Raw genomic sequence first — 19,298 nt, 5'->3', positions numbered from 1 at the left:
CAGTTCTTGTATTTAAGTTATTTTAAGTTATTGTATTGTATTGTTTTGTATTGTATTGTATTGTATTGTATTGTATTGTATTGTATTGTATTGTATTGTATTGTATTGTATTGTATTGTATGTATGTTAGAGTGGGGTACAGATCCAGTTCTTGTATTGTATTGTTTGTATGTATGTTAGAGTGGGGTACAGATCCAGTTCTTGTATTGTATTGTATGTATGTTAGAGTGGGGTACAGATCCAGTTCTTGTATTGTATTGTGTGTATGTATGTTAGAGTGGGGTACAGATCCAGTTCTTGTATTGTATTGTATGTATGTTAGAGTGGGGTACAGATCCAGTTCTTGTATTGTATTGTATGTATGTTAGAGTGGGGTACAGATCCAGTTCTTGTATTGTATTGTATGTATGTTAGAGTGGGGTACAGATCCAGTTCTTGTATAGTTGTATTGTATTGTATTGTATGTATGTTAGAGTGGGGTACAGATCCAGTTCTTGTATTGTATTGTATGTATGTTAGAGTAGGGTACAGATCCAGTTCTTGTATTGTATTGTATTGTATTGTATTGTATTGTATTGTATTGTATTGTATTGTATTGTATTGTATTGTATTGTATTGTATTGTATGTTAGAGTGGGGTACAGATCCAGTTCTTGTATTGTATTGTATGTATGTTAGAGTGGGGTACAGATCCAGTTCTTCTATTGTATTGTATGTATGTTAGAGTGGGGTACAGATCCAGTTCTTGTATTGTATTGTATGTATGTTAGAGTGGGGTACAGATCCAGTTATTGTATTGTATTGTATGTATGTTAGAGTGGGGTACAGATCCAGTTCTTGTATTGTATTGTATGTATGTTAGAGTGGGGTACAGATCCAGTTCTTGTATTGTATTGTATGTATGTTAGAGTGGGGTACAGATCCAGTTCTTGTATTGTATTGTATGTATGTTAGAGTGGGGTACAGATCCAGTTCTTGTATTTAAGTTATTTTAAGTTCTTGTATTGTATTGTATTGTATTGTATTGTATTGTATTGTATTGTATTGTATTGTATGTTAGAGTGGGGTACAGATCCAGTTCTTGTATTGTATTGTATGTATGGTAGAGTGGGGTACAGATCCAGTTCTTGTATTGTATTGTATGTATGTTAGAGTGGGGTACAGATCCAGTTCTTGTATTGTATTGTATGTATGTTAGAGTGGGGTACAGATCCAGTTCTTGTATTGTATTGTATGTATGTTAGAGTGGGGTACAGATCCAGTTCTTGTATTGTATTGTATGTATGTTAGAGTGGGGTACAGATCCAGTTCTTGTATTGTATTGTATTGTATTTTAGAGTGGGGTACAGATCCAGTTATTGTATTGTATTGTATGTATGTTAGAGTGGGGTACAGATCCAGTTCTTGTATTGTATTGCATGTATGTTAGAGTGGGGTACAGATCCAGGCCTTCTCATGCCATACCGTATCAGTATATCAGCTTGTACGATCTTTAAAACACAAGTAATTAATACAGAGAACTAAATGTCAGCAGTATGAAAATATAAGTCCTAACTTCTGTATTCTAAGTGTGAGCAAACAGGAAGGAAACAACACATATTGGTTTTAACCTCCACTTCTCTGTCTAGCTGGTGTGTGTTGTTGATCTGTTGTCAGTAGTGTCTAGATGACTGTTGATGTAGACACACTGGACTGGACAGACAAGCTCTAGACAAGTGAGTATGTCTGAATTATACCTCACTGTAACTTAGCAGCAATGATACTTTAGTTGATATAATCACTGACGGGATTGTAATCTTATATGCTGATACATGTTTGGCAAACTAAATTAAAAAGACTAAGATAGTTTCTACAGTCAGGCCTTCAGCGCTGCGCCCTGCCATTATGTCATTCATTCCAGCTGTCACACTGGCACTATGACTTTATGTATGATTATATACTCCATTCCCACACGTTATACATCGATAATCTGCTGCTAAGTGATGTAAGTGAAGAGACTGAGCTACTCTACCTTATTTCTCATGTATTTATTTATGGCTGTATACACATTATAGTATAATGCTGATATATTGCTTGGCTATTTGACATTTACTGTACCATTTCACTAGCATCGGTGAGACTTAAGGTAAAATATGTATTGTCATCCTATTACAGAACAGAGAGTACAGTATTTAACATTTACTAGTTGGTTGTTGTCATTGCAGTTACTTGATGCCTGGGGTCAGTTTTTCACCTCAAGATACCATGAGGTTTCTAAAGACAATCAGTGTGATCCTGGACATTCTGATCTTGGTACCTGGTGAGGACAGTTTGAAATGGTTTCATATTCAGTTTATAGCTGATCTACAAGCTCACAACGCGTCGCAAGCTTGTAGATCAGCTATAAATACTGTGTCCAACATGTTGTCGTTCACGTACAGATAAATATATATATGAAATATTGAGGTAAATTAATAATATAATATAATATAATATAATATAATATAATATAATATAATATAATATAATATAATATAATATAATATAATATAATATAATATAATATATGCATATGCAAAATACGATAAGGGTATCGCAACAGGCCCACCTTTGCAGGTACTCGCTCCTGCGCCATCTGTGGGCCAGTGGCATCGCTCTCTCCGTCTCTCCTTCCCTCAAGGCACCGACGGGACTCTGCATGGCAGGGGCGTCCTCCTCCCTGAGCCAAGCCTAGGCTTGACCGCATACCTCAACTAGACAGGAGTTGGGTGGCTTCAGCAGGTTATCAAATGGGCACCCCCCTTCACTGGTGTTTCGTTGATTTAAGCCCATGACACCTCGGAGGGGCTCAACGGCAGATCCAGCGTCCTGGCTCTACCCCCGCTGAACACCACCCAACTCTATGTCTTTAGTCCTTCAGTAGGTCGGCTCTGCCACCGCACCTCTCTTTGTATCCAGAGCACCACCTGTTTGGTACCTTTAGACCAGAGGACAATATCTGGTCTCAGGCTAGTGTGGGCTATCTCCTCTGGGAATTTGAGCTGCTTCTTCAGGTCGGCCCGCATCTCCCAGTCGCTTGCCGTGGCCAGGACCCCTTTGCTCCTCCCTCCTGCTGCTGCGCTTTCTCCTGCCCTGACAAAATGGATAAAGCGGGGCCCATCAGAAAGCTTTCTTGCCCTTGTCCTTGCCAGCTCGACACCCTCTGCTAACTGTGTTAGGATCTGATCGTGTCGCCACCGGAACTTGCCATCTGCTAAGCTTGAGCGACATGAAGAGAGGACATGCTCAAGGTTAGCTATCCTTCCGCAGAGTGTGCAGCTAGGGCTCTCTACCAGTCCCCATGTGTGGAGGTTTGATGGAGTAGGCAGGACATCATATACAGAACACAACAGGAACTTGATCCGGTGGCCTTCCATGCTCCAGATGTCCTGCCAGGTTAGAGCCCTCTCTCTCACACTCTCCCATCTTGTCCAGCTGCCTTGTTTGTTCATGGCTACAGCCTTGACATGCCGGTTTTCCTCCTCAGCCTTTCGGACCTCTCTCTGCACCATGCCTCGCCGCTCCTTTGGGTCAGCTTTGTTCCAGCTTGTTCTGGTGGAGCAACCCAGACCCAGCCTTCCCTGGGCTACCGACCCAATGATGTCAGCATGATGCAGTCGATCTTCGGCCTCCTTCAGTGCTCTGCTGGCTGACCACTTTCGGCCTGTCCTGACAACAATGCCTGCCTCACGTACTCTCTCATCTTTGCTGTCTCGTAGCATCATGGCCTGGCGTGTTTTTGTCGCCTTGTACTCCTCCACCACGGATGTTATTGGCAGCTGTAGCTTGCTGCCTGTGCTGTACAGGCCAATGGAGCAGAAGCTTCTTGGGACGCCCAGCCATCTCCTCAAGTAGGTGTTCAGCTTCCTCTCCAGCCCCTCAACTGTGGAGACAGGTACCTCATAAACCAGGATTGGCCAGAGCAGTCTGGGGAGCACCCCATGTTGGTAACCCCAGGCCTTGTACTTGCCCGGCAGGCCACTCTTCTCCAGAGATGTCATCCAAGTTTCTGCTTGGATAAGCATCTCCTTCACACTCTGCCTGTCATTGAGGTCAGCTCTGTACCACTTCCCCAAGCACTTCACAGGTTTCTCTTGGACAGTTGGGATGATGTTCTCCCCAATCTTGAACCGAAACCGGTCCTGGACACGCCCCTTCTTCAGTACTAGGCTTCTGGATTTTGCCGGTTTGAACTCCATCCTTGCCCAATTGGTGAGCTCAATCAAGTCCTCCAAAATCCATCTTCCTTCTGGCACTGACCTTGCTGTGATGGTGAGGTCGTCCATGAATGCTCTGATCGGCAGCATCTGGACGCCACTTGCAAGTACTGCACCTCGACGCAACTTCTCTGCTGACTTGACGAGAAGGTTCATCGCTGCGGAAAACAGAATCACTGAGATTGTGCAGCCAGTGACAATGCCCACCTCTAGTCTCTGCCAGTCAGTGGTGAATTCTCCGCAGGTGAAACGCATGTTGAATCTGTCAAAGTAGTGCTGCAAGAGCTTCTGGAATCGCTCTGGGATATGGTAGGTCTTCAGAGTCAACTCTACTAGCTTGTGGGGTATCGTTCCATAGGCATTTGTTAGATCAAGCCACAGAACTGCCAGGTCACCGCGGTTTCTCTTTGCGTCCTCAATGATCTTGGAGATGACGCTGGTGTGTTCAAGACAGCCGGATACCCCTGGAATGCCACCTTTTTGAACTGAAGTGTCCATGTACTCGTTGTCCAGCATGAAGGTGGTCAACCTCTTCGCCAGAATCCCCAGGAAGATCTTAGCTTCCACGTTGAGAAGCGAGATGGTACGGAATTGCTTAATCCCTGTAGAGTTTTCTTCCTTAGGGATGAAGCACCCCTCAGCAACCAACCAGTCATCAGCAAGGAAGTTCTTTTTCCATGCCACTGTCAGTAGCTTCCAGAGTCGTTTCCTGAGACTTTCGCAATGCTTGTAAACACTGTACTGGATGCCGTTTGGCCCTGGGGCTGACTTTCCCCTTGCCTTTTTGAGAAAGCTGTTGACTTCCTGCCAGGTTGGTTCCCCTACCTTGAAGGGGATAGTTGGTTCAGCTGGTTTGATGAGCCTCTCCATCTCCTCTAAACTGTCCTCCCTTCTGGGATCACTGTGGACCTGACGAAGGTGCTCCTCCACTTCTTCCTTTGTTGCTTTCAACTCCCCTGATCTTTTGTCGCCCAGGAGTTTCGACAGGTAATTGAATGGGTTCTTAGTGAAGTTTGCCCTTTCCTTCAACCGCCGCTTCCTGTCCCTGCGGTGACACTCCGCTCGGCGCAAGATCTTAATGCGCTCTCTCAAGTTGTCTCGAATTTCCGTGATAGCTGGTCTCTCATCTGCTGTTGCTTCGCGAAAGGCCTTCTTAAGCCTCCGCAGATCCCCTCTAAGGATTGCTATTTCCTTCAGGCGTCTGTTTTCCTGGGGCTGGATGTTTACTCTACATTTCAGCTTTTTTTTCCCGAAGCGATCAGCACCCATGCTCCAGATAATCGAGGACATGGCCTTGAGCTTCTTCCCCACATCTCCTGCGATGGCTGCTTCCAGCACCTGGTCCACATCACGATCGAACATCTCCCATTCTTTCCTTGCAGCTGCATTTGGCCAGTTCACTCGTTCTTTCCGAACGTCTCCTGAACGAGTGTTCTGACCAGGCCGTCTGGTATCCTGAGTGACTTCCCTCTCACTCTGGTGCCTTGCCGCCTCCGTCACACCAGCGATGCTGCTCCTGCCCCCCTCTTCATCATGTGCCTGGAGATTCTGGGGACTGTGGTTTGTGTCCTGCCCCAGCCTCTCCTCCGACTCACCAGGTTGCCCTGTGCGTTGCACATTACTTTCAGGATTCAAGCACTTCATCTTTGTCTGGTGTATCTTCAGACCCCTCTCATTTTTGCATTTCTTCCCACATCTGCAGACCCGGGATAAATCGCTAGGCTGTTCCATAGTTGATTGTCCGTCAAGGGTGGTCATAACATTGGTCTGTCCTGTGGGTCGATCATCCTCCCCCGCTCTCGCCCGACCCCGGGGGTATCTTTTAATATACCTTTCCATAGCGATTATTGGTGGGTTCCTCCTCACGGAGGATGTGCTTTGGCCTGCCAAGCCTCCACACCCCGGCTCTGGTCTTTCCCAAATGTCAGCAGTCTTTCCTCGCTGTCACCGTTCTTCCTCGGTTGCCAACTTGTCTTTCCAAGTGGTCACTGGGTCTACCAGAGAAGAATATGCAAAATACGATAAGGGTATCGCAACAGGCCCACCTTTGCAGGTACTCGCTCCTGCGCCATCTGTGGGCCAGTGGCATCGCTCTCTCCGTCTCTCCTTCCCTCAAGGCACCGACGGGACTCTGCATGGCAGGGGCGTCCTCCTCCCTGAGCCAAGCCTAGGCTTGACCGCATACCTCAACTAGACAGGAGTTGGGTGGCTTCAGCAGGTTATCAAATGGGCACCCCCCTTCACTGGTGTTTCGTTGATTTAAGCCCATGACACCTCGGAGGGGCTCAACGGCAGATCCAGCGTCCTGGCTCTACCCCCGCTGAACACCACCCAACTCTATGTCTTTAGTCCTTCAGTAGGTCGGCTCTGCCACCGCACCTCTCTTTGTATCCAGATCCACCGTGATGCTTCCTCTGCCCGCTTAGTGATGTTGGCTACCAGCCGTTTCCTAGCCAGCCCTTCGATCCCCAGCAGTCCGAGGGCTCTCCATAGCGACCGTCCAGCAAAGCCCCTGCAGCTCACCTCCACCGGCAGATTCCAGGCCTTCCATCCGTTTTGCTGGCTCTCGAAGATGAGAGCTTGGTATTTCTTGAGCTTGCGCTCGTACGCTTCCTCCATCCTCTCTTCCCAGGGTACCGTCAGCTCGATAAGCACCACCTGTTTGGTACCTTTAGACCAGAGGACAATATCTGGTCTCAGGCTAGTGTGGGCTATCTCCTCTGGGAATTTGAGCTGCTTCTTCAGGTCGGCCCGCATCTCCCAGTCGCTTGCCGTGGCCAGGACCCCTTTGCTCCTCCCTCCTGCTGCTGCGCTTTCTCCTGCCCTGACAAAATGGATAAAGCGGGGCCCATCAGAAAGCTTTCTTGCCCTTGTCCTTGCCAGCTCGACACCCTCTGCTAACTGTGTTAGGATCTGATCGTGTCGCCACCGGAACTTGCCATCTGCTAAGCTTGAGCGACATGAAGAGAGGACATGCTCAAGGTTAGCTATCCTTCCGCAGAGTGTGCAGCTAGGGCTCTCTACCAGTCCCCATGTGTGGAGGTTTGATGGAGTAGGCAGGACATCATATACAGAACACAACAGGAACTTGATCCGGTGGCCTTCCATGCTCCAGATGTCCTGCCAGGTTAGAGCCCTCTCTCTCACACTCTCCCATCTTGTCCAGCTGCCTTGTTTGTTCATGGCTACAGCCTTGACATGCCGGTTTTCCTCCTCAGCCTTTCGGACCTCTCTCTGCACCATGCCTCGCCGCTCCTTTGGGTCAGCTTTGTTCCAGCTTGTTCTGGTGGAGCAACCCAGACCCAGCCTTCCCTGGGCTACCGACCCAATGATGTCAGCATGATGCAGTCGATCTTCGGCCTCCTTCAGTGCTCTGCTGGCTGACCACTTTCGGCCTGTCCTGACAACAATGCCTGCCTCACGTACTCTCTCATCTTTGCTGTCTCGTAGCATCATGGCCTGGCGTGTTTTTGTCGCCTTGTACTCCTCCACCACGGATGTTATTGGCAGCTGTAGCTTGCTGCCTGTGCTGTACAGGCCAATGGAGCAGAAGCTTCTTGGGACGCCCAGCCATCTCCTCAAGTAGGTGTTCAGCTTCCTCTCCAGCCCCTCAACTGTGGAGACAGGTACCTCATAAACCAGGAGTGGCCAGAGCAGTCTGGGGAGCACCCCAATATAATATAATATAATATAATATAATATAATATAATATAATATAATATAATATAATATAATATAATATAATATAATATAATATAATATAATATAATATAATATAATATAATGTCAGATTTATTACCTGATATGATAAAAAGAAGAACAATCAGAAAATGTATCAGGGTTTATTTTATTTTTTGTCTCGTACAGGTGGTTGTAGTGGTCAGTGGGGAGTGACCATCACCAATCCACTTCCATGTGTGGGAGGCTCCTCCGTTGCCACAGTAGATATTGGTTGTTCATATGACTACCCAGATGATCAGATAGTCAGAGATACAGGCTGGTACAAAAACACTGAATTGATGTCCTGTGACTCTGAACCTCGTCAAGGTCGTTTTCAATACATTGGTAATACGCACCATGATTGCACCCTGAGGATCAATAACATAGAAGACAGTGATATGGGAAGTTGTTTCTTCAGGTTTTTGACAACAGATGATGTATGGTCCAGTTACAGCACACCTCTGTCCGGTAAATAAGAGTACCCTTTTAACCTTTTATGAAATCAAAATCAAACCTTTCCTGACAATCTCACCAAACTGATTGTTTTTATTCTTCTTGATCAGGACTGACTGCACAGGTGACGCCTCCCACTGTGTCAGAGGGGGGAGAGGTGATACTCTTTTGTGAAATATCTTGTGAACCACGTCCCAAAATGGTCTGGTTTAAAGATGGACAACCAGTACCCACGGCAAAATTCAATGCCAAAATCCAGGATGCTGGGGGTTACCAGTGTGCTGTTAAAGGACGAGAGAGATGGAAGTCTGCCGCTGTGAGGTTGGATGTGCAGTGTGAGTTTATATGAGTTCATGTGAGCTCTTACGTCTTTCTCTGTCTGAATCTGTTCCATTCTGTCTTTAATGCATTCAATTAATTAATACAACAGCACGTTCAAAGAAGAATCATATTCAATGAAAGCTGCGAGCAGTGTCCCCTCATCCGTACCTTTATACACGGCAGGATGCACAGTATCCACTGTTTCTTCACAGCAACATGATTCCAAACATAGTTTGTAAAAGTACAACTTACAGGCCATTATTGCTATGACTATGGTTCATGTTGCCAGTAGTTGGTATTATAACTTTAGTGAAATATTGACACCTAAATGTGTTCAAGGCTTAGATATCAAATGAGAAATTTGGGGCTGATTTGACCTAAACATTCTAGTTACAAAGTATCCCCTGTTTCTTGACAAAACGTGGAAAATGGTCGCTGGTGCGTGCGATACAAACTCACGAATTTGATCGCTTTTCATTATTTCAGTATTTTATTTACACCGGGGTTAGTTTGAAATGGATCTGATTATCCTCTTAGGAGTTTGTGTAAAAGTACACCTATTATATTCTTTCTCCAACAGATGGTCCCCAGAATGTCGTGTTGTCAGTGAAATGAAATGAAATGATTACTATATTTACCCAGGGTATCTGGGCTAAGCTCAAGAACTTGTTTCCAGCCAGGCCCTGCTCATAGAACATTTCATCGTAGTGGTTCAATGCCTTGTTCAAGGGCACTTCAGCGGTGGTAATTTTAACGTGTCGGACCGCTGATTCGAACTGGCGACCTTCCGGTATCAAGACCGCTCCGCAATCCGTTCGGCCACCGCTGCCACAGTAAGTCCACAAGGAGATGTTGTCAAAGGAAGCTCAGTCACTTTGAGCTGCAACAGCAGGTCAAATCCAGCCATCCAGAGTTACATCCTTCTCAAAGACAACACTGTAGTGGCACAGAATAAGATGTTTACCATCTCTAACATCCAACCCAGTGACAGTGGAACATACTACTGTCAGGCAAAGAACAACATCGCTACAGTCAATTCACCTGGAGTCACTCTGAATGTTCACTGTGAGGTTTTCATTTCATTAAGATGAAAATGATATGGCATTATTTGCTTGATTCAAAAGCATTAATTATTATTGTCATTGTTCATACCAAGAACATAACATATTGTAACCTATATTTGTGTAAACAGAGCTTAATATTCCTCCACAGACCCTCCAGAAAACACTTCAGTGTCAGTGAATCCACCAGGAGAAGTGGTTGAGGGCATCACAGTGACTCTGACCTGCAGCAGTGATGCCAACCCTCCAGTAGACGACTACACCTGGTACAGAGACGGAGGAAGCACAGCGATCTCCACTGGTCCTCAGCTGGTGAAGGACAACGTGTCTCGTGCAGACTCCGGACAGTACACCTGTCGGGGGACAAACAAACATGGACCCCAGACGTCGTCACCTCATTCCATTGATGTTCTCTGTAAGTAAAAGAGATACAGAAAGAAAATGTCATGTAGTCCAATGTCAATATTTATTTATATAACAATATCCTAACTATGGTCAAAAGTTATTTGTCTTTAGTCTTTTTGACGTTTATATCAGTGTTGATTTCGTCGACTAAAACTAAGACGACAAAATTGTTCGTCGACTACCCTTTTTCACTGACGAAAACTAAATGGAAACTAAATGAAAACTATAAGCTATGATGACTAAAACTAAAACTGAATATATTGACAATTTAGTCAACAAATAAAAACTAGACTAAAATGTTAGGAAGGGACTAGTGGACAAGAGATCCAGTATAAGTCATTTTACACTTGGTTGCATCTTGAAAATAGCCGATCTTCAAGCTCACAACGTGTCGCAGCGCGACGCGTTATGAGCTTGTACCGTAGATCTGCTATTTTCAGCAAGTGTAAAAAGTGTCATTACGACGGCATCAAGGCCCACCAAAATACATTTTAGTCGACTAAATCAACTGTAGATTTAGTCGACTAAAATCCTATGATATTTTGACGAAAACTAGACTAACACTAAGACATTCCAGGTGACTAACATGTGACTAAAACTAAATGAACTATTCAAGCGACTATGACTAAAACTAAAACAGAAATATTTGTGTAAACAGAGCTTAATATTCCTCCACAGACCCTCCAGAAAACACTTCAGTGTCAGTGAATCCACCAGGAGAAGTGGTTGAGGGCAGCACAGTGACTCTGACCTGCAGCAGTGATGCCAACCCTCCAGTAGACGACTACACCTGGTACAGAGACGGAGGAAGCACAGCTATCTCCACTGGTCCTCAGCTGGTGAAGGACAACGTGTCTCGTGCAGACTCCGGACAGTACACCTGTTGGGGGACAAACAAACGTGGATCCCAGCCGTCGTCAGCTCATTCCATTGATGTTCTCTGTAAGTAAAAGAGATACAGAAAGAAAATGTCATGTAGTCCAATGTCAATATTTATTTATATAACAATATCCTAACTATATGGTCAAAAGTTATTTGTCTTTAGTCTTTTTGACGTTTATCTGAGTGTTGATTTCGTCGACTAAAACTAAGACGACAAAATTGTTCGTCGACTACCCTTTTTCACTGACGAAGACTAAATGGAAACTAAATGAAAACTATAAGCTATGATGACTAAAACTAAGACTAAATATAATGACAATTTCAAGTGTAAAAACGGTCATTACGACGGCATCAAGGCCCACCGGAATACATTTTAGTCTTACGATATTTAGTCGACTAAAACTAGACTAACACTAAGACATTCCAGTTCCAGGTGACTAACATGTGACTAAAACTAAGTGAAAACTATTCAAGAGACTATGACTATGACTATGATGAAATTTGCTGCCAAAAAACAACACTGTCTGGTTTATATATACCCAGATGCGCCAGTCAATGTGTCGGTGGAGGTCAGTGCGCCGGACGGTGCAGCAGGGGGCAGCAGAGTGACGTTGACCTGCAGCAGTGACGCTAACCCACCAGTAGACAACCACAACTACACCTGGTACAAGAGCACTCCTGGTTCCAGCTCCCCGTTGGTCCAGGTAGGGTCAGGAGGACCGGTGTTGTTTCTGGCCTCTCTGCAGCCCTCCGACGCTGGACTGTACGTCTGTCACACCAGGAACTCACTGGGAGGAGGAAACAGCTCTACCGAGGTGCTGCTGCACGTGGTCACAAGTGAGTAGACAGAGGACGTTGGTATCCTACTATAATTGCACCACGTCTCTGCGTGCGTGCGTGTGTGTACGGTTGTAATAAACGAGAACCGACTTCACATTCGACACACGCGTTCTACACCCGCACAGCTAGTGCAGTGCCGGGTATCGAGTCAGTCGGAACCACGGTTCTCCAGAACCACCCCAAAAGGCTCTGCTCAGGCTCTGCCAGAGGGCCTAATCAGCCTAAGTCCTGTAAAACCTGTGCAATTCCCAGCCTCTGCCTCAGGCAATTGATTGCCATGGCAACCCCACACCTGCAAATTGATTACTTAGCCAGTAAACTTTTCACAGTCAGTTTACCACGGGTATTATTATTTCCCAAGTTGCATCGTGTAGTAGATGAGTGCATGGTCAGGTTTTTTCTAGACAAAAATTGGGATGAACAACTGAATTGTATTACCTTTGTGTCCAGTGTTGTCCAAAGGACTTTGAAATAATCATTAAAGTATTAAATATTACACACCACACAGAAAACAACAGGAATGCACATTCTAACTTCTCTCCTCATTTTCATTGTGTTTCTCTATGAAGCCAACAATGATGCTCTAATATCTGGAGTTGCAGTTTCACTGTTTGTGCTGATTTTGGTTATCCCTGTTGCTTTCTGGGTGAGGTGAGTGTGTCTGTGTCTACTCTGTGTCTGTGTCTGTGTCTGTGTCTGTGTGTGTGTGTGTGTGTGTGTGTGTGTGTGTGTGTGTGTGTGTGTGTGTGTGTGTGTGTGTGTGTGTGTGTGTGTGTGTGTGTGTGTGCGCGCGCGCATTAGTGCATATGTGTAGTGATTTGAATAAAGCAGCAGTTACTGTGATGTTAAATGTTACACCCACTTTTTATACTATATGAACTTTTCATAAAAGATGTGATCTTTTCACAGCAGATTCCATGTAAGACATGGAATGTTATTACAGTATGTTATGTTTATCTAAAATAAACATAATCTCATGAATCGCTAAATTATGTAAGTAATAAATTAAGTACTTTGTTTGATTTGACAGGAGGAAAAAGGCAAACGCAGACCAGGAGGTATTTATTCGCTTGGGCTTTGCTTTTTATTGATACAAAAAATGGAAACTCGCCAACAATACTTTAGCGGGAAAACAAATCTGCGTTTTCAACATTAATCGCAATATATAATATACAGCTATATCACTGCAACCTTCTGATTTTCTCTGACTTTCTATTGTGTCCCTCTCCAGCCTGCACCCGTCCCTGGGGTCAGTGGGAGGGGCTTGGCCTCTGTCCCTGGGGTCAGTGGGAGGGGCTTGGCCTCTGTCCCTGGGGTCAGTGGGAGGGGCTTGGCCTCTGTCCCTGGGGTCAGTGGGATGGGCTTGGCCTCTGTCCCTGGGGTCAGTGGGAGGGACTTGGCCTCTGTCCCTGGGGTCAGTGGGATGGGCTTGGCCTCTGTCCCTGTGGTCAGTGGGAGGGCCTCGGCCCCTCCGATCTCGCAGGTGCATCAAGACTCCTCCTATCATTGTCCCTCCACTCAGATCAACAGCGGACAGGTAAGTACCGTGCTTAGAGCATATATATATTAATAGAGACGGCACCCGGAGGAAACCCTGAAGCGAAATGGACATAGTGGCCGAATTTATCATTGCAGCTCGAGCCAGCGCTGGTCCGTTGACTATACTTGCCGCACGTTCATGTTATTGGGTCCATGACACGTGAACGAATGTTTCATACGTGAACGCGCGCAAACGGCGCAATGATAGTCAACGGCCAGCGCGTTCATGTGTTTGGGTCCAAGTCGGATTTGAGAAATAAATTTGACTGCAGTGTAAATGGGGCCTACCGTATATGGTCTTTGATTTACACTTGAATCCTTTACCCATGAAGAGACCCTCCAGAACACAGTTTAATCACCATGTCTGTGTGACAAACATATGTCGTTCAGAAACGAGATCCCTTCTCCTTTCTATACATGTACAGAAATTGCATTTTACGTTACACTATACACTCGTCTGACTCATAACAGTCACGGAAACTATACTTCTCTTTTCTTGTCATCTAGATCTTCTCTACAAAGATGACAGTTATATTGATGATATGATATGATTGTTTATTTATTTTCGTGTCCTGCACACAATGTGCCCAACCCTCATGGGTTTATAAGACACCATTTCACAATTGCATTTACTATTTATTCATGCATTTACAGCATGTTTACATTACATAATTCATTACATTACGTCCCAGAGTTATACAGAGTACTCTGTCTTCTTTCCCAAGCTTGACAAATACAATCTGCCACGACAAAAGTCCCTTTGGCAAAACATATCTCCATTTTTACATAGTCATTTAAATCTAGGAAATCCCCACAGATATAAGACATCTTATTAACCAAAATATCCCTTAAGTCGTCATATTTAGAGCAGTAAAACAAAAAGTGAACTTCGTTTTCAATTTCATCAAGATCACAGAACAGGCAAGATCTCTCTTCTTCAGGAGTGGCATTAAATATGGGTGTAAAAACAATCGATTCGAATTAGAATCGCGATTCCCGTTATGAATGATTCAAAATTGATTCATAATTTCCAAAAATCGTTAGATTTTCTTCTTCTGGTTACAGTTACAGGAGTTTTCACTACATGGTGTTTGTGATATGAAATGTAAGCTCCCCCTAATCACAGTAAACATCATGACACCCATGGGCCCTATTATGCATGTCTTAAGTACCAGGTCTTATTACTTAACTTAAGACCTGGAGGCGTGATCAATGCCATTTGGCTATTCTGAGTGGCCAAACAGCATTGACCACGCCTCCAGGTCTTAAGTTAAGTCATAAGACCTGGTACTTAAGACATGCATAATAGGGCCCCATGTCTTCAGTCATTTTCAAGTTACTATAGTCACTTCAGTTGGCTGGAGTAGATTGTGATGAAATCCTATGTATTGAACCGAGAATCATTTTGAATAGAGAATCGTTTTGAATCTGGGAAAAAAAAGGCTTTTGAATTAAAAAAAAACGTTTTTGGATTGAGAATCGAGTTGAATCGAATCGTGACCCCAAGAATCGGAATCGAATCGAATCGTGGGACACCCAAAGATCCACAGCCCTAGCATTAAACCTGCTAGTCTCCAGTGCTAATGGATCGTTGTCTTTTGTTTATACTTCACATAAGGTTCTACGGTATATATGTCCTTTATAAGGCAGTAGGTTCTCAATTTGGGTTTATACCATAGGTATATACCATAGGTCCCCACCAGTTTTCTTTATATCTGGAGAAAATATTGTATCAACTATCACCAGAGGGAGTGCAACGAATCATGTTCAACCCAGATTCGGCACAAACAAGGGACTAAATTCTTTTCGCTCCTATGCCACCAAAATGTGGAACGCCCTACCAACAGTCATTAAGACATGCGAATCCCTTGACTCCTTCAAAACCGCTCTCAAAGGGCACCTACGGATGGCTGCAATTCGAAACTGGCCCCCGTAAAATCTGAATCCCCCCCCACCGCCCCCCCCTTTTTCCCCTCACTGTATATGTTTCTTTTCCCTTTTTACCTCCATTATGATGAATTCCTGTACTGTTCTTTGTCTATATAGAAGTGTCTATTTGTACGTCTCTAAATGTTTTGATGAATTGAACATGGTGGACCCTGTTGTAAACAAGTGTAATGCTTAATTGGGTCGTCCACTCACAGTTAACAGCCTTTGTATTGAGTTTGTGCTTGAAATGTACTGTAATTCTGCAAACTGTTAATAAAATTTTCAATCAATCAATCAAAAACCTATTAGTTATTCAACATAATACGTTGACAATGCTGATAGTGTAATTGTACTGCATTGGAGAAAACATAACCAAAACATAACTAATTATCTGATAAGATTTCTGAGTTTCAGCATTCCATTCCGTTACTGATGACTGTTTTTTTGTCTTTTCCTTTTCTGTTGCATTGCTCAGCAAGAGCAGGATGTTCACTATTGTTCCGTGGCGTTCAAACCGTTGCCCAGGACTCTTGCAGATCAGAACAACACAGCCCCGCAACACACACTGTAAGTTAAACCCCATTCAGAACGGGTGTTTTAAGCATTATGTTATACTCTAGCTATTGAAAAATAGCAGATCTACAAGCTCATAGACTCATCATAGACACAGAAGTGGGTTTCCTAGCTGTGCTGCTGAAGAGCCATTTAGGGTTACATGTGTACTAGTCATTCTCTGCACTAATAGCATGAATGAATGGACGTGTAATCATTCTTCTCAGGTCTGGTGACCGTGACGATGTGATCTATTCCACTGTGAAGGAAGACGTCTCTGAAATCTATTCCAATGTGGATAAAACACCAGTGAAGGAAGACGTCTCTGAAATCTATTCCAATGTGGATTAAACACACAAGGCAAAGCAAAGCAACATAAAACCAGTGGTGGAAAAAGTACTCAATTGTTTTACTTAAGTAAAAGTACCAATACTGCAATTTAGAACTACTTCGTTACAAGTAAAAGTACAAGATAAGAACAGATACTACACTTGATCTTAGCCAAAAGGCCGAGAAGCGATAACCCTTAAACTGACTGCTGTGAAGTCCGCTTCCTAGGCTAACGACATTCCCATCCGGTCTGATACCCACTTAGTCATCACCATATACCCACTTGGGCATTAGCATAACAATGACCTCTGTGACCTCTCTAAGGACCCATTGGTAGATGCTTACCACACCCTGGAGGATAGGAGTGTGTGTGATGTTTGGCAAAATGTTTAGGAGTGATATAAACGTTTGTTTATATCACTCCGATTTAGGCAAACAATCGCTATAACAGGCCAATTCCTGTTTTTAGCTATAACTGCATCGATCTGTATACAACTTATGTATGCGCACTCCCTAGAGGCCATGGAAAAACATTGTCTCTGCATCCCTCCACATCTACCGGTTATAGCGCCACCATGAGGCCGATTTCTGCAAAACACATTGCTTATGTTAGTCGCACAGATTTCATCCAAATCTCACGCAAATCGGTACACATGATCTCTGTAGTCATGTGAACAAGACAGTCTGTTGGATTTCTCAGATTCTACACTGATTGGCTAACATTGCCTTCCAAAGTTTTCAGGAGTGGCCCGTTTTGTTCAAAATGCTGCACATGTCCTGCTCATCCAGAATTCTATCCTCAGAGATGCTATGAGTGATCTGGCTCTGCATTTCCTCAACAAAAGAACATTGTTGCAAAAAACAAACAAACAAACAAACAAAAAACATGTTTATATTACTCCTAAACATTTTGCCAAACATCTCACACAGTCCTATCCTCCTGGTGGAGACCTGTGCCCAGAAGGGCACTTTTTCTAGTTTCTAATGGTTTGAGCCTCAATCACCACTCTGATATAACCAGTCCATGGCATTTCTTTCTGGACTTTGAAAGCAGTTTTAGCTGCAATACCACAATGTCCTGAGGTGGTGGGAGTGCTGATATGCAGATTATTTAATATTTGAGTCATTATAACGAAAATACATCGCATGGATGCAACTGGGACATATCCTCGGTGATGTATCCCAAGGTCATCGGGGTTTCGGGTCTCGCAAACATCATACCCCTCTCTCGGGTGACCCAGCTGGGGTTACGTCCCAGTAGCTACCCTCGATTAGATCAGATTAGATTAGATTCAATTTATTGTCACTGTACAGAGTATACAAATACTTAGACAATGATCAGACCCACTAGGGAACTACTATGCCGGGACTGAGAGGTACAATTATGGCATGTGGAGGGACTAGGGTCTGTGCGTTGCCTCCTGTCCGGGCCCCTCCTACGTCTCACCAGGTCCACTCCTGCTCTCACCAGGAGTACAGCGAGGACCTATGTGTTGCACCAGACTCCCAGCACCAGACACTTCATTCAGGAGTGGTGGATTCTTGAGCCACAATGGTTCTGCAGGCTCCACCTGGGCAACGGTAGCACTGCAGGCTCCACTTGCGGCTCGAATGGCCCTCCTAATGGCCTCATCGAAGGTTTTTGGGCTTTCTCCTCACGGAGGATGCAGGCTGGGGCGCTAACCCATACTGCTCCCGGGGTGCCGTCTGCATTCTGGCTGTCACCCGTCTCTCCGGTGGTCACCAAACTATACCTGGTTGTCACATAGTCTATTCCTATGAGTCACTATAAATAGACAAGTAAGACGCGTAAACGCGGGAAGCGAACGAAGCTGTTGTGGCAGTCTCTCACACACACACACACACACACACACACACACACACACACACACACACACACACACACACACACACACACACACACACACACTCTGTATCGTTCCAATTTCAGTTGCCCTCTGGTGGCGGGCGGGTGGTGTTACAGCGTGACACACACACAGACAGACAGACAGACAGTTTTGGCCAGCTTCTATAGTTAGCACTCACGCAATCACTTTGTTCGCAATCACTTCGTTCGCAATTATAATACTGATGCTAGATAAAACCAGGTTTGTTTCCATTACATGCCAGCTTGGAAAATCTAAATTGTAAAAACAGTAGAAATGCAAATTTGGAACTGAAGACTGAAGAAGAGGAGGAAATATACAAAGTAGGGTGACATTGATGACATCACATCATGAGGGCAAAATCAGTTGAGCTGTTCCTGAGAGCAATTTCCATTAAACACCCATATGATATGAAAGCCTGATTGTTCAAAATTGGTTATTTGTGGGGATAGAAAACACATATGGGAGCCCCAAAAACACAAAAGAAATTGAAAAAGTTGAATTTTATGTTCACCTTAAAGATATACTGTAGCTCTATGTGATATGTGATTCTTGTGGGCTTGTGTGGGCCTCTGATTGCGGCTGCCTTTCATCGAGGCACTGAACCTTTTTATTATCACATTTTTATTATTTTGTTATCCAGAGCCATGGTTACGACATTGAGGGGGCACAAAACAGCCTGGTCACGTGGTTCATGTACTTGCGCGAACCCATAGACACCAATGCATTCCGTAAACGTCCGGTTGTCCCCATTCAATACTTCCGGTTGTCCCCATTTATTCAATAGAAGATCTTGTAGAAGAGCCTGGCCCCATGAAGTGAACGGAGTCATAATTCTGTTTTACTCTATGGCTTTGTTGTTATCTATTCTCTGTTCTATTTTATTTTAGCTTGTGTTTTAATTGCACTTTAATGTCCTTTCACAATGTGTTTATTTTCTTAATGCTCTTAATGTTTTGTGATAAGCACTTTGAATTGCCTTTACTTGTTAAATAAATAAACTTTCCTCCTTGCCTGGTAGCGATCGTAGTAGCGGGAGATGTTTAATTTGGCTCACATTGAGCAAACACATAATGGACACATTAAAAGCAATAAAAGCGTTCAAATATGAAGAAGAACATCTTCCTTTTTATCGCTACCATCTTG

At 44.2% G+C, this 19,298-nt stretch overlaps 1 protein-coding gene and 1 long non-coding RNA gene across 2 annotated transcripts; both read left to right on the top strand.

Moving 5' to 3' along the window:
- Nucleotides 1-8,606: 8,606 nt before the first annotated feature.
- On the top strand, nucleotides 8,607-12,571 carry LOC306932058 (B-cell receptor CD22-like; the record flags this gene model as incomplete). The annotated part of the gene is made up of 5 exons (XM_079513763.1): nucleotides 8,607-8,742; nucleotides 9,941-10,204; nucleotides 10,873-11,136; nucleotides 11,620-11,913; nucleotides 12,486-12,571. The coding sequence occupies 5 exons, from the start codon at nucleotides 8,607-8,609 to the stop codon at nucleotides 12,569-12,571; spliced, it is 1,044 nt and encodes a 347-aa protein (XP_079369889.1).
- A 770-nt stretch (nucleotides 12,572-13,341) lies between these two features.
- On the top strand, nucleotides 13,342-16,301 carry LOC306932508. Its single transcript, XR_013791112.1, has 3 exons — nucleotides 13,342-13,453; nucleotides 15,860-15,951; nucleotides 16,164-16,301. It is a non-coding gene; the product is annotated as an uncharacterized lncRNA (long non-coding RNA).
- Nucleotides 16,302-19,298: the final 2,997 nt, after the last annotated feature.

Source organism: Electrona antarctica, assembly GCF_951216825.1.
Source record: "Electrona antarctica genome assembly, chromosome: 11".
Taxonomy (NCBI): domain Eukaryota; kingdom Metazoa; phylum Chordata; class Actinopteri; order Myctophiformes; family Myctophidae; genus Electrona; species Electrona antarctica.
Note: the sequence above shows the minus strand (reverse complement) of the source record. Positions and strands in the feature narration are given on the sequence as shown.